The sequence below is a fragment of the Anas acuta genome, chromosome 17, assembly GCF_963932015.1.
Source record: "Anas acuta chromosome 17, bAnaAcu1.1, whole genome shotgun sequence".
Taxonomy (NCBI): Eukaryota; Metazoa; Chordata; class Aves; order Anseriformes; family Anatidae; genus Anas; species Anas acuta.
The window spans coordinates 13,456,458-13,472,773 of NC_088995.1; the positions used below are offsets into that span (position 1 = coordinate 13,456,458).

At 35.1% G+C, this 16,316-nt stretch overlaps 1 protein-coding gene across 19 annotated transcripts in view; it reads left to right on the forward strand.

Annotated features, from left to right (window-relative positions):
* RIMBP2 (RIMS binding protein 2) overlaps nucleotides 1-16,316 on the forward strand; it is a 159,631-nt gene that overhangs the window by 64,330 nt on the left and 78,985 nt on the right. The window contains exon 1 of one of the 19 annotated variants that reach the window (XM_068654294.1): nucleotides 12,039-12,149. The exons of the other annotated variants lie outside the window; for them this stretch is intronic. Within the exon in view, the coding sequence (XP_068510395.1) occupies nucleotides 12,090-12,149 (60 nt within the window). The 5' untranslated portion in view covers nucleotides 12,039-12,089. Of the gene's footprint in view, nucleotides 1-12,038; nucleotides 12,150-16,316 lie in introns of those variants that run through there. 19 annotated transcript variants of the gene reach the window in all.

The window sequence follows — 16,316 nt, forward strand, 5'->3', positions numbered from 1 at the left end:
ATATTTGTTTTTGCTATGAAGCAGTTCATGGGCAGCAGGCCAGTCCCAGAAATGCATCATTTTCTTTGATTACTCTCTCTACTAGTTAACATAAGAAGAAAGGCCAAGGACATGAGCAGGGAAAGTTAGACTATGACTTATAGATGTGATATGTATGTTTTTTTTGTTTCTCTCTTATGGATTTAAATGGAGATGTACTGTAAGGAAGTTGGCCTAGCTACTGCCCTGACAGTGCCTTGTTTTCTGTGCAGATTAGCAGGGAACTCCAATCTGCAGGGCCGTCAGTCTGGCCTCTTTACATCAGTACTGAATCACTGTAAAAAGAAAAACACTGCATGTGATTATCAAAAGCATTTCCATTTATAACACACTTTTTACAAATAACACTTTTTTTTATAACACACATTTATAACACTGGCAATTCAGCTCTGACACCAGGAAATAGGAGCATTAATATTAAAAGGATGTTGAATGTGAAAATTTGTAAGGTATATAAATGTGGCAATAAAAATATATTTGTCTGTCACTTTATAGAGATGTGAATGTTTAAACTTAAAGTGTCAATAGGTAGTGTTCCCTTTGCTTAGTCTCTCTGTGATAGGTAGACATCAGCAGACATTTGACACTAAAGTCCAACGAAGCAGCAATTAGCATATTTTAAAGTTTCCTGCACTGACTGCTTAAATAAATTTGCATTAATAGAAAGATGAGACTCTTCCTAACATTCTCTGCATATGAAAGGCTAAAAATAGTTTTATCAGTACTGCGGTTGCAGCTTTACTAAATTTTAACAGTTTGGGGGAAAGGAAAACACTGTTGAAAGGTTATAATTAATGAGTTATGTGTTGTTGTTTTTTATAAGTATACCAAAATAACATGAAGAAATTGGGACGAGCATGCTATTTTGTGCCTTTGGCATTTTGATGGTGTGCAGCCTAGCTTCCCACTTGAGATGGGGGCGGGCTTTGCCATTGCTTGCTCTTAGTAGCTAGCCCTCTGCAGCTGCTTAGAGAGGAATCCATGGTATGTTTAAAGGTGATTGCAGAGAAAGAAAATTCAGTTCTGAATTTACAAAGCAAAGTGTTATGGCTACTACTATGGCTCTCTGGCTGAAAGGAAATCCAGCATGGTGCATCCTGCTTTTCTGAGGAAGTGCACATGTATTTAAGCTCCTGAAAAGTTTAACAATTACATTCTCAGCCATATTTGGAGGCAGGCCCATGCTTGAAGTTAAGAGTAAATGCCACATTTTTTTTCCATTTCATTTATTTGAACAGTTTGGAATAAGATTACCTTGTAACACATGACCTATAAAATTTAAAGCAGTATATGCAAGAACCCTCTTGAACTCAAGTAAGAAAAGCGAAGTTTTATTGCTTCTGAAGAAGTTTTCATGGTGTGAGAAACACATCTTACAGATAACTAAATAAAGCAGTGTTATAGAGCACTCCCTGGAGAATATATGGGAGCAAAGCATTTATTAACAAAATGATGTATCAGAAGTCCAGGGATATATACAGATGTTAAGGAAATCATCCTTAGCTGGTAAATCCATGGAGTGGAGGCAAGGCTTGAGGATTAAACCTTAGTCTTAAAAATAAAGCCTAATTATACTTTTTCATTAGGATACAGACATGGTAATTTTCTCACAACTTCTCCTTCAAGAATGCATGTAGTCTTACTTAATGAACTTTTATACACTTTTTTAACTCTTAATGAAACTTTCTGGATGTCTGATTCCATGCTGAGGTACGCTAGACAGGCACATTATAGGACTTCGTGTTGGTTTATATACTGTATGTAAACTGAGCTGAGAAATAGCTATTATAAGAATTATTAGGAAGGACAAGCTATGGTTTAAAAATTCAGCTTTTTTTTTTTTTTTAATTGAGATGCCCTATGCATTATTTATCTCTTCAGCTCACCTGTTGTATACAATCACTTCTCAAACACCTAACCCACATTATTGTGCTTTACATGTAGTTCACCATGTCTATGCATTTTGGTTGTATTGCTGTTTGTTTGTTTGTTTTAATTTGGTGTGGGTTTTTGTTTGTTTATTTGTTTATTTGTTAATTGAAAATGACAATATCATCCTGATTGTCCTCACCTTTGGTCAAGCTCAGGTTTTGACAACGGCATATTAGTTAGCCTAAGTACTACATGAACTTGCTGTTAGCCAAGTTTTTTATTGACACAAGGAACTCAATGAAGATAAGCTTAGTATTTTTTAGAGTTGTACTAGGTCTTCACTTATGAATGTCATAATTTTTAACCCATGAGTTTCCTTTAACAGTAAAGACAGAATGCACTCTTCCAGCATATGTGCATGTGTCAGCTTTTGATGAAGGTGCAGGGCTGCATAATGGTCATGTCAATGCAATTCTGAAAATATCTAGGTTCGTTTTTATGCTTTATGCATGGAAACAGCTATTGTAATTTACCCTTTTGAATTAAGAACCGGAACTTGTGTCCATATTTCTTAAATTCAATATACAGAACATTGTTCCACGTACTGATCTTATTCTTCTTTAGTGGTATTTTTTATTATTCTGTTTTGAGAGTAGATGAGGGAGAGAAGCTTTGGGGTTATTTAAAAACAACAACAACAAACAACAGTCTTCAGTTCTGCAAAGAAGCATTTGGATGGACTAGTAGCATTGTGTCAGGTGTGAAGTAAATATGGATGGGTGACAGAATGGGAGACATGACGATGTTTCATAATCTTAGGGAAAAAGAAGTGGGTAAGCTGCTGTGATGGTAGGGTGTGCAAAGCACTTCTAGGAGTTTCTCCCAGGAGATTCTGGCAACCAAAGATTTGCAGAGAATTTGGAATATTTAAGCCTAGCTAAACACTCCATGTGAGAAGCTTATTCTTATTTTTGGAAAGGTTAGAACCTCTGGGATCATTAAAATCTGGCCTTGAAAGCTCAAGAGAATGGTTTTTATGCCACTATTTCTGGCATAACATTTTCAATTTCAGCACTTAGAATTTTATTATTTCTGCAATTGGGTTCTAGCAGAAAACGTGGATTTATTTTTATTTTTAAAGATGATTAAGATCTTTTAAATCTCAAAATTCTAACAAAACAACAACAAAAAAAACAAAAAAAAGCTCAGTTCATAGCTAATTTTGTCAACTGTGATTTTCAAGGTCCTAATCTCTTGTTTCCATTTTCAGCTGTGCTTTTATAGAAAGAACTCTGTAGTCATATTGCCCAGTGTGAGGAGAATTATGAATAGAGTTAAAAGAAGCGTCTCTGTGTTAAAACATTTATTTTTATTAACCATTTTCTATATTTGCACTATGGTTTGAAAAGATGAAACAAAATGTGCTAGTCACATGCTGGCCTGTATTTACATGTTAATCTTTGTATTCATACAAGCACAGTTTCTCTAGGAGATTTAGCTGTAAGAGGAGGAAAGAGTCAAATATATGCATTGAACTTCAAATCCATGAACTATAACTTTGTAATGTGAGTGGTAAGCTTGCTAGATGCAGTTCCTGATTATATATTGAGAGGGATCTTGGATTTGCTGGATGATGATTATATTATGGCTCTCTGAAACCTGTCTTTAGATACAGCAGGCTCTGCGGCAATGTTAGGCTCCAGAGCTCCCTACCGATTTTATAGCAAACTTGATTAAGCCATTAAATTGCAGATCATTGCTGACAGTAAATTAATTCTTAATCTGAGTCCTATTCTGCACTACATCAGGAGACTTTTGCCAGGAGGCCAGTGGCTTGAAAACGGGTAATTAAATTCTGCTGTAAATATATTTTTTATCTATCCTTCTGCTTTCTGGAGCTGGCAAACAAGTGGGAGCCATTAATTAATAATTGTAATGTGGTTTAGTGGTTTAAGCCCTGCTCCTGAATTCTGAAATGTAAACCAAGGCTATGAAGTAGGGTTTAAGTATGAGATGAAGAAAGCTGACAAAAATGTATTCATAAGAGATTTTTGTTATTATTATTATTTCTCTGTAAAAACTATTGTATACTTTGCAAATTTGGCAATCCTTGTGGGGATGTTTAAACAGTATTACTGTCTGTCTGTCTTTAGCTGTGTGTCAATGTGAATTATATTCAAGGTGTCTCTTGGCAACCTAATGGCACTAGCCATAGCAGTGTTGTGGCTCGTGTACTCTTTTGTGGCTAAAACTGCAGGCAGAACTGAGTTTTTGAAAACACACATTTGGAAGTTTTGACAACAAGCATGCCTATAGAAGTTATCTGAAATGAGCAGGTCATACAACATGGAAGATACTTGGTAGTGACACCACAAGGAAGATTTCAGCTTTCCAGCAAAAATCATCATAAGAAAAAGAACCATGGTTCCATAAAAAAATATTGCTGTTGTACTTAACCCACCTTTCATTTCGAAGGTTAATATAGTTCATAAACACAAAAAAAAAGTAGGATTAATTTGAATGTCTAGCATATAAAATTGGGTAAGTTAAAATGCAAGTAAGGGAAAAGTCCTAAGAGAAAGCCTCAGAGAGATGAGGAGAGAACATAGGTACAGCTTATCTCTCCTGGACAATATGTTGTATTTAATGATTTACAGTTCCAGTTAAAGATTGTAGAATTGCAAGGTATTTGGAATTTGAGGGAGTAGTAAAACTAAAACAAACTAATTATTTTGAGAGAAAAGCTTTTAAATGGAACAAGTTATTGATAGCTGGCTTAGTACATGAATAAAATGTGTTTACTTCATGAGAGGTGTTTTTTTTTTTGCAATGAGTGTTTTCCATTAGAACTATGAAATGATAGTGAACAAGCTTGTTATACCACTGATCTCTAGTAACCTCATTCTAGTAGCATCATTCTCCTGGCTGACAAAAGTCCACTAATTACAGATATGGTAAGATACATTGGCTTTTTACAGGTCTGTGAAATCATTTTTGTTCAAGTTTGTGGTGCCTAAAAGCCTTCTGAGCTTAATCTCTTTTTTACCTTCTGAACAGCATGAATGTGAGATTTCATTAAGGATACAAGCATGTAAAAATACATATGTTTTTATATTTTTGCTTTATAGCTAGAGAGAGAAAATACATAATTTTATCTGGAATAGTATATATAGACATACATACATATAATGTGTATGTTTGAATTCCACAGACTGAGATTTGTTGCTGTGCTTTTCAGTGTTATTAAAAATTTAACTGTGTCTCCAGCTGGGATACCTTGTCATTTTGAGAGCAATGCAAATGTTAATAATTAAAAGCAATTAAAAAGTGTGTTAAAAGTCATGTAATTTTTATATGCTGGCTGACTGAATAATGAATGCCTCCTAGATTTTTCTGGAGTGCCAAAGGGTTATTAAACACACCCTTCTGCCATCCTAGAAATCCTGTAGAAATGAAATAACCTATTTTGTCAATTTGGTAATCCAAATAAACTTTTGGAGTGAAATAATCCCTGGTGAGTCCCATAATCACCATATTGTATCTGCTCTGGATACATATTGTATCTGAAGGATACTCTTTCCATGAATCTAGATATGAAGGATTCCAAGAGACAGGTCAAATAAAAGGAATACATTGAAAAAGCATCTTGATTATGTTAAGTTTTATGAAGTGACTGTAAAGCACTATAACCACATTCTGCAATGCTCAAAAGTCAATACTGTATTTCTAGCAAAGAGAGGAATTTGATTACTTTTTTTCTTAGAGAATGATGAAGGAGATAAGAAAACAAAATGTCTCCTCTCTTATCTTTTCCTAAAAGTAAATGAATGAGTAAATAAACCACAGCTGCATAACTGTGTTGAGAATTTCACACAAGAACAATAAAATTCTTGTGTAGGTCAAGACAGTTGCAGCAAACAGGTGCTGTGCAAGTTTAAAGATAGCATTTATTTGTCTGTTACCATTCTGCACACCGTTTGATGGTTTTGGAGAGGATTTAAATCTGTCTACTAGCCCAGGCAGTATTATGTGAAACACATTTAAGATAAATGAAAAAGCTGTTTCTTTCTGAATTGTTTCAAGCCCCTGAATCAATCATGTATTTAATTTACTGAAACCTTATCTCCTTCATTTAGTAGAATAGTTCATATTTTGTAATGCACTAAGCATTATGCTGAAAGAGAGAACTGTTATTTCAGCTCATCAAATAACAAAGGCAAATGATAGAGATTAGTTCAGAACTCTGCCTAGATTTCTTCGTGTCCTTGCAATGTTTGCTCACCATGTAAATTCTGCTTTTATGTCTTCAGTGAAGCCAGCATCAGAGCTAGAGACCTGTAGGTCATGATTTAGAGATTAGAACAATTCAGTGAATAAAATGCTTGACTTTGCTGTTACTTTCTGTGAGCTGCCATGTCTCTTCTGAAGTGTGTTTCTCCTTGGCAGATAATGGAGGAGAAAAACTATGTCTGTGAAACACCAATGCAGAAAATTTTCAAGAGTACCTCCACTCCCCCCATCCTACCCCCTGCCCAGCTTTGTTGCTGTAACAGTATTTTTTGGTTTTGTGGGCTTTTTTAACTTCAGTTTTGGAATTCTATTTCAGTTCTGTTTCTTGTATTCTTGCTTTGTGAGAGCAGCTTCTTGTCACATGAACAAAATTAGATTGACAGAAGAGCTGAGCATATAGTCACCCTTTTCAAGATCTCGACTATTCAGATTCTGGAAATAGGTTTCCTGAAATAGGACTGCATCCTTATCTATAAAATGAATAAGACTGCAGTCCTCCCATGTAACAGCATTTTTAGTGTATTACCATATAATTAAATTTAAAACCAAAGCAAGCCCTCAAGTGTGATTTGGAGATCTCTATCTATGGAAAAAAGTAGCACCATATTTAGTAAAGGAAAAGGGGTACTTGGAAAAGCACTGTAAGTTGTTTTTTTCAACCAGGCTGAAGTAGCTGAGCACCATGAGGTGTTAGCTAGGTGTGGTTATTTTATCTAGTAGTGAAGGGAACAGAGCGTGACTGAAGACCTTTTTCTCAATATTAGCCATCTGAAGCCACTCCGGATTTTAGTCCTGTTCTCTTGGGTTGTACATAAGAAAGTGAGCTGTGTTGTAGCACACTAGATATTTTCAGAATACGGTTCCTCTTACAGAAATCATAGATTTGGTAATGTCACATTATTATTATCATTATTCACCAGGGATGTTTTAGGTTGGATATTAGGCAGAACTTCTTTACTGAGAGGGTTGTGAGGCATTGGAATGGGCTGCCCAGGATAGTGGTGGAGTCGCCATCCCTGGAGGTCTTTAAAAGACGTTTAGATGTTGAACTTAGTGATATGGTTTAGTGGAGGACTTGTTAGTGTTAGGTCAGAGGTTGGACTCGATGATCTTGAGGTCTCTTCCAACAAAGACAATTCTGTGATTCTGTAATTATTATTATTATTTGTGAATTCTTGTCAGTAGGAGGAGCTTGATAGAGTTAACAACCGAAAAAAAATATGAAATTGTGTAGTTCTTTCAATTTGAGAATGTTTAGTGAAATTTGATGATTGAGTTCAGTGCCAAATTTAATTTGTAGAAATGCTTCTGATTTATATAAGGTGATAGATGTCCAATGGTCTGTACTGAAGGAAAATGCAATGAAAGAGTTTAAAGTTTTTTTTGTGTTGTTGTTTTTTTTTTTTTTTTTTCAAATTATCATTTTGGCTAATTCAAAATAACTGTTTCAACTTGAATAATAATAAAAAGTCTTCTGAATTATCTGAAAATGTATTTTAAGTTTTAAGGGATTAGTTTTGTTTATATACCACAAATAGTACACAGGATGTCTTGGAAACCTTGTATTAATAGATACTTTGTACAAAAATAAAATAAAATAAAATAAAATAAAAGATATTGATGAAATAAGAAGCTACAGAAGCCCTGTAATAATGTGTTTATTGTAATTTTCGAAAGCCAAGTTGCCAACTGTGATCTGTGAATCATTAGAAGTCCTCTGGGCATGTTGCTGATTTCTCCATCTGGTTTCCATCAGTCGTGTTCTTCTCCAGACTTCATAGTTCTAAGAGCATCTGTCAATGAAGGAGAAGGGAGTTTGTATCCCAGTCAGCAGCTGCAGATGTATGGCACAACTGTGAATGAGATGATAATGAAGAGGCTCACTGGTGGTGGGGTTCCACATAATCAAAAACAAATGAGTAAATTTCTGCAAGAGAATTGTGCTTCACCCTATAGCAAAGAGTTGCTTGCCTCTGTCCGCAGCCCATTAATGGAGTGAAAGATACAGACGTGATAGGAATGACTGCTGTGTATAACCAGATTGTACTTTAACTGTTGTCTTAGAAGAAACAGAGAATACTTTTTTTTTTTTCTTCTTTTTCCCAGTTGCAAACAGAACATTCATGAATAAAAGTGAGATGGTTATTTCTGCTAGTGAACAAAAGCTTCAATATTTTTCTTTCCAATTTTCTTCCCCCATGATTCTTCTTTTTAAACTTTTTCTGGTTCCTAAGCAGATTGAAAAACCAGAGCCTGTGTTGAGCTGTTAGAATGCATGCAGAGATCTGTGAAGAAAGATTAGCCTTCCTCATAGACTGCAAGAGTAGTGAAAAGAAGAACAATGATGAAAGCTATTGCTGAACAAAACAAATTATTTTTAGAAGCCCTGTTATGTTAGCTCACCCAGTTGAAAAGAGAAGCCGTTCTGTGCCTACCTATCTGCCTGTCATGGTGTACTGCAGACACACTGAGGACGTGCAAGAAAGGTTTTTATAAAAGAATAGGAAAATCCCTCTATTACTGTTATGCTATCTGCTCTTTCTAAGGGTCAATGATTAAAGAGTAGTGAATTTTAGGTCACACCAACCTACCCTTCCTTCACAGCTTTAGCAATGGTCATTTCTGTTACAACAGTGTAATAGCACTTTGTTACTTTGCTCATGTTGTTGGAAATGTAAGAGGTTTTTTGGCTTACTTAATTTGGAACTTGGCACCATACACTACTGCTATATTTAAAATGTCTCTCTTTTGCTTTTCTCTTCTAAAACCCATCACCATCCTCATCTTTGGATTTTTTAAAGTAGAAAATATTTTAAAGATTTGTTTCTCTTTCAATAGTGAATTCCTGTGTAGTTTCACCTTTCAACCCCTTATGTATCCCAACACTGAACAGCAATTTGACAGACCAATAGTTCTGCATAGCTATGGCAGGCACAATGTGATTATGTGGCTTTAAGTTATTTGTACATACTGATCCTCTAGGCGACAGTCAGGTAACTGTATTAATACATTTTTAAAACAGTGAGGACTGAAGCAAAGAGATTTTTTTAGTTGTATGTGTACTTTTTTTTTTTTTTTTTAATTGAGAAAAAGGGTAAGATTCTGGGGAAAAGAGTTCAGGTTTTGTGTTAAGTTAATGGCTTGAAGTTTGCAGTATGCTTAATAATTTCTAGCAAAATACATGGAGAAAGTGGATAGTTTGACAATTGAGATTAAATCAATTGTATCTTTCTTTTGGACTTTTGGAAGCGCTAATGAAGGACAAAATACTGAACATGAAGATTAAGCAGAAATGTAATCACATGTCCTTTTGTTAAATGTATTTTCTTGTATTTATTTGTGATGTCTGCCAAACTCCCTAACACAAAACTGCTGTGTATAGCAGGTTTTGTTCTGCTCTGTCTTGTGGGTAATCTTGGTAATACGTTTACATTGTGCATGAACAAAAGTTGATTCAATTCAAAATAGAACAAAAGAGATGTAAAATTATACAAAGGCTTGAAATTTTTGCCTGTGGTTTGTCATAATTTTGTGGTAATATTATTCAAATAAATGCACTTTCATGATAAACAGGAAAGACCAAAGAAGATTTGATAGATGCTTGTCATATCCTTGATGATTATGTGTGGGAGTGTGCTTTCTAGGTTTACAAGATCAGGTTGTATGTATATATTGACAAGGCCTACAAGTGACATACTGCTGTGTTTAAACCTCCAATCCAACATAGCAAGAGTTCTCACTAAAAGTGCAAATACTTCTATTCTAATCCCCAGTGATGTTTCACTGCCGTAGCAGATACCATCCGTGTGAACAGCAGCGGACAATTTCTGTTCTGCAGGACTCAGCTGTAACTTGCAGGTTTTCTTCCATGCATTTGTTAACGGTTTTCCTATGTTTGCATGAGAATGCATCAACACCTCAAAAGAAGTACAAAGCATTTACCTTCTTGCCACTGAAAAGCTTTCTCTTGTATGACACCTTTCTCCCTAGGGTGATAAGGTGATTGAATCTGCTCAGGGGAGTTATTGTAGGAGATAGGAGCCAGCATGCTTCTGAATTTCCTGCTCTTTACTCAGCTAGGAAGTACTCAAAGGTAACAAAGTGCTTTGGGGCTTAGGAATTTGATTCACTTTCCACAGAAACTTCTGCTTATCACTAGTTTCTGTGAGACCCTTTTTTCGCCCTTAACTTTTGTCTGTAATTTCAGTTCACGGACTGATCTATGCAGTTGCATTCAGTTTTCACCTCAATTCATTCTGAATAGCAGTGAAAATGTATTGGGAATTTGGTTATTTAATCTATAGTTTTGGGGGGGGGGGTTGTGTTTTGTGTTTTATTATTATTATTATTATTGTTATTATTATTATTTTCCATCTGGATGGGTTCCCAGTCCTATGAATTTTAAAATCATGGTTTAAATGTGGAATGTATCCATCAATGAATCTTATGTTCTGTATAGAATATTGAATGTGTGAAGCTAAAACCTTTATGTTATAAATGCACATAAATCATTGCTGAAACTTGCCTAAAACCAGGAATGATACTAACTAGGCTGTTAGGGCTTAGGGACAGCATATTGTAAATCCACATGGTAGGGCTACTGAAGGAGTTGTTTAAATAGGTAAGTAGCAAATTGTTCTGCTGACAGCTTGTTGGTTGTGCAGCCTAAACTTCCAGGCTTTTTTTTCCAGCAGCCAGTTCCCTGAGAGTCTTGAAATGAGAGACTTAGTGCTACAAGCAATCATATTTGGAAAGAACTGCTCTAGGGCAGCGATGTCAGGTAGATTGTATTTAAAACAAGAACCTTTCTTTCCCTTCATTTGCACAAAGAAGCTGGAAATGTCAAGTTTTTGTTTGGAATTGTAATAAAACCGCAACTGAAGTCAGGATCCTCCATGAAAAGGAGTAATTCCCAAGCAACCTGTACAGTTTATTTGCAAAGCACTTTGTAACTCTGTATTGGATGACATTGAAGCACTACATATTGTTATTTTGATTGTGTTGTGACACAGAGCAAGCACTGATGCAACCAGTAAACAGCAACAGTGGCCTTGTACACTTGATATTTTTCACAGGTTTAATGCTTGTGTTCACTAAAGTCTGAGCTGATGTTTAAAATGATGGCTTGCCTAGTGGAGATTTTTTTTTTTTTTATAGTGTATGTTTCACTGGACAGCAAAGCAATTACTTCCTAAATTTAGAAATTGTTCTCTGCCGCATTACAGCAGGGTTAGACACATTCTGGCATTTGAACAACTTTCAACACACATTTTGCACATAAGAAGAAATGATGCTATTTGACAATCTGGCACAGGAAAAATGTTCAGAATTTGGGTTGTTTTCCAACCTGTTTTCCAACCAGGGGACAGGCTAGGAGTTTGCTATGGCAGAGCTGTAGATTGCCATAGCATTCAGATTGTTATCTTTATTTGGCAGGAGTGTATCGCTTCACTTTGGGTTCTTGGGACCCTCCAGGAAAAACACTCTCTCTTCTTACATGGGGTTCGGCTAGCAGTGGTTAGCAGACTGTGTTAAGGAGGCAGCAGTAACTTAAATCCAAGGCATTCTCAAAGAAAGAATAAAGTGATGTTAAGACATTTGGTTAATTATGTAGTTAAAACCCATATAAGGTGATACAGTCTTGGCAGCACCAAGACTGAATCAAGCTGAATTATGCTGAATACAGTAAAGAAAAGGCCCAGATTCTGATCCTCTGAATCAAGAAAAAAAAATCCAAAACATGCTGGCAGTGAGTTTCATTTCCTCTGGGTAAATAAAGCATCATCTGAGTGTTTGAAGGCTGCCGTAGTTGGCGTTTGGTTGAGCTCCTAATCAAGTGGCAGTTTCCATTTTGACAAGGACTGAAACAGAATTGTAAGTCTGAACAAATGGAATTAACAAGCTTCCCTCAACTTCCTGCCTTTTCAGCAGAAAATAAAAGGAGAAAGGTAACATGGATTCTTTGGTGAGTTACAGTATCAATAAGAGCTGTAACTCAGAATTTCTCACATCTAGCTCAATTTTACTATGCCTTTTTTTTTTTTTTTTAATTTTTTTATAAAAAATCCTAAGGCTGTATATGTTTTCCTCCTGACTCATTTTCTGTTTTGTGAAGAGCTTCACAAGTCTTTTAAGTAGGACTAAACTTTGCATAGCTGCGTGAAATCTAAAATGCCTGAGAGAAAGGAATGGATTAAGCAGATAATCTCCTATCGTACTTCAAATGATTTGAAGCATAGGGGTTTAAAAAGTAATAATTTCATATGCAGAAATTTCAAAGAAAACACCAAGTTATATTCATGACATGTTGCCAATAAATAATAATTTTTTATTCTTACAAGAATTTCAAAGCACTTTAAAACTGTAAGGGAATGTCTTTACATGTAGGCGTGGCCATAAGTAGATTTCTTATTGCCAGCGAGGCGAATTTAAGTTATAGCTACCTCAAATGAATGATGGCTCCTAAGTGATACAAATTTATTTCTAATTCTGTCTGTTCTCCAGCTTTTGCTGGTTTTATTTGTGAAAGAAGGAAATATGGGGACATTTGTGCCTTCTGCCACACACTGGGTGGTAGTGCTATAAACGGAAGTAGAAGGGAAAAGAAATTGTCTTTTGTGTAAATATCAATTTTGGCCTTCACAAGTTGTTCCAGAAAGAAATCTTTTGAGAATTAGCCAAAGATAGACAGGAAAAATAATCATCTGAACTATAATAAGCATCATTATCAGAAATCAATCTAAAAATAATTTCAAGCATTAAATGTATCATAAATTGGAGGAAAATAAACTATGATTAAATCAGGCATGCAGAAGAAAGCCTGTAACAGGATTTCCTGTGGAAATTCAGTACTAATTTGGTGGGACCTTGCAAAGTAGAACAGTAAACCACTAATGGAGGGAAAGGTGCACTAATGAAGTAATATGAAAATTTCAAAGAAAGTCAAAACACTTACCTCATTGGTGTTAAGGTAAACGATAAACTAAATGCTAGGTCCAGCCCAGTATTCATGTCCTGCACACTCTAGAAGATTTAATGGAGTCTCAAGGGAGAAAGTGTATGTTTCACCTTACAGGTAGAGACAGGCATTTGAATTTTGGCTATGATGTATTTTACAACATAATTATTAGGTTTTTCACAAAATTACCTTAATTGCAAATTCCATGAAAAATTCCAAGAAAATAACTTGCTTACAAGATGGTAGATAGATGACTTCTTTTCCTTCGTTTGCCACGTGCTGTTTGCCAGCTCTGGCATGAAAAGAGCCTCTTTCCAGTGTTACTTTGCTACAGGATATGTACAGTCCTTTTGAGAAACCATAATTTTATGTTGCTGAGTGTCATCAAATGTTAAAAATATGACTCTGGCTGTCCTGTCACCATATGCAAGGGTAGATCTTCAAACTGACAAAATGATCATATTATGTTCATGTTGGTAGTAGTTTGAGAGGTCTGCTATGCCTGGTCATGTTTGCCTTGTTTTCCATTATTACTATTGTTGTTATTATTATTACTTTAGGAAAAGTCAAGAGAATACACATCTATTTCTAACTTCTGCAAAAATAAATTGTACAACTGACTCATAAAACGCTTACACAAGATTTTTACACTCAACTAAATGTTGCTAATCTTTGCATGTAGCAAAATCATAATTTATTATGAAAATTGAGTTTGCATTCCTAAAAGCAGATTTATCCCTTATTTCTATGAGACAATCTTGGCACCTATCTGGCAATAAAAAAGGAAAAAAACTTTGGACGGTCAAGCCAATTCTCTTATAATAAGCTGAAAGGTAACCTTACTGTCAAACTAGCACAGACTTTTAAAGAACAGCAGAATTGGGGTTCAGACCTTGTCAGATGTCTGAGCTATGTTTTGTTAGTCAAAAGATAACATTTAACAATTTTTCATACCTAGAATTTTCTTTTTGATTGTCCCAGCAGCTATATTCAATCTATAGAAACTCTGGAATTGTCAGGTTGCTGATTTTTGTTTTAGTTGTTTTTTGTGTTTTTCTGACTGGAGTACGTGTGTGAATGTGGATATAATTTAGCACGCTTAGGCAAGCATACATACTCCCCTCTTTGTAGTTTTCATTTTGGTGGCAGGGACTGGTAGAATATACAAAGTAGCCTATTCAGATTGTAAATTGTACTTCCTGTTACCAAGCTATAAACTGCGCTGTAATAGAACAAACTGTGCTCTGGACTAAAGTATGAAATAACCTGAAATAAGTGAGTACTATACAGAAGAGTAAAACAGCGCAGACTCTGGCTTTGTATTTTGGAATTGGCATCTGTCATGGGTTCTTTTGTATGTAGATTAAAATGTCATATAAACATTATGGAAGAACTTTTCTTTTTAGCAACCGAAAATGACAGTTAATTTCCTTACATGCATATAACCTGTACAGAAGAAACTCTCCGTTCCTTTTTGCTTGTGTTTTATGAGATTAAAATAAAACAAACATTAGGATCCATGCATGCAGGGAGATAAATAATCCCTGTTCAAGAGAGCCTCTGTTCAAGAGGCTTGAGTTGAAATCAGTAGTTTACCTATGAAGGGCTGGAGTGTTTGTTAAATCAAAGTTGAATATGTATGATGAAACGTAAACCATTTAATCAAAAGCAGCATGTTTAACCACTGGTTTTCTTTCAACAGATCCTAAGAATAAGCCCATGATTTTCACATACTGAAATGAGATTTTCCACAATCACAGTTCTTCCATGTTAAAATGCACGTTAAAACTGAAATGATACTTCAGTAAAAGGCAGCCTCTTCACAAACATAGATATTATTTGCAATGAGGTGCTAAGAAATGGTTCTCATAGTTGTACATTCTTGAGAAAATAGAAGTTTGTGTACTACTACAGGCAATGGAAATACTGTAAACAGCAGTTCCAGACCTGTATGTTTTGCATTAGGGAATTTAGGATATCAATGTTTTATGTGCTATAATGCCTTTTACAATGACAGACATTTTGATTGTCACTGGAGCAGGGGGATCAGTCAAGATATCCGATCTCTGGTTCCTCAGTTATCTCTGGTAATCACTTTTTTGCAAGCGGGTATCACTCTTCAATAGGTGGTAAAAAGAATTACTGACGTAAAATTTGTTTTAGAAAACTTCATGCATGTTCAGCTGAGTCTATCAGTCTATCTTTAATTTTTTAGATTCATTATTCACTTTATTGATAGTCATATGAGAGAATTCAGTGAAGATCAACGTAATTTAAACATAGTGTCAGTATGAGATTTCATCTAGGTCTCAAGAAGAGGAAAAGCTTAGCATCATTTGCATTTGCACCTGATGTCTCTACACTACATTCAAATGCATGTAGAACACGAATTTGTGCAGCTCAGGGTATTTTAAAAAGAGGGAGGGTACTTGACTAGTTTATTTCTGTTCTCTTGTGGTCTTTTATTTTTCCTGAGGTTTATTCTGAAAGAAATCCTGATAGTCAGCTATCTTTATGAACACATACATTCTTACCACCTTTTTGGTGACCTTCATGTCCCTAGAAATGCTCCCTCATTTAAAAATCTTTATTCATAATGGGAAATAAATTGAATCTCCTTTTTGATTAACCTTCTGTTCTGAAATTCAGCCCACTGAAATTCAGAAGCATCACAAATTTGTTAGCTGTTTGTATTTAACCAAAACTAATTTCTTTTGGCTTTATCAGAGCTAATTAGTTTGCTTAAGGACTAAAGATCTCTCAGCAATCCTTGTTACAAATAAATACATCAGGAAAAAGGAGCAATAATTGAAAAATAATTAAATATGAATAAAAATTAAATATTAATAAAAATACGTTAATGCTATTCATAATAGGTAGAAATATGGTGACAGTATCTGGTCTCAAGTGTCTAAAATGCTGATTTTTTTTTTTTTTTGTATTTTTAAATGGTTTCTAAGGATTTGTTTTGCATAGAGAACTATAATTACCTTGTGAGAGATCCATTTCATATTTTATGAATAGATTTCAGTTGTAGGTTCATTTTTAATTGATGAGCTCAAAAATTATGCTCTTATCCTCTATGTGGCTTAGGAGGTTGCTATGCAAAGATGAAATGTGAGGTTTATTTTAATCAAGTATCTTCTTTTCTCTATCT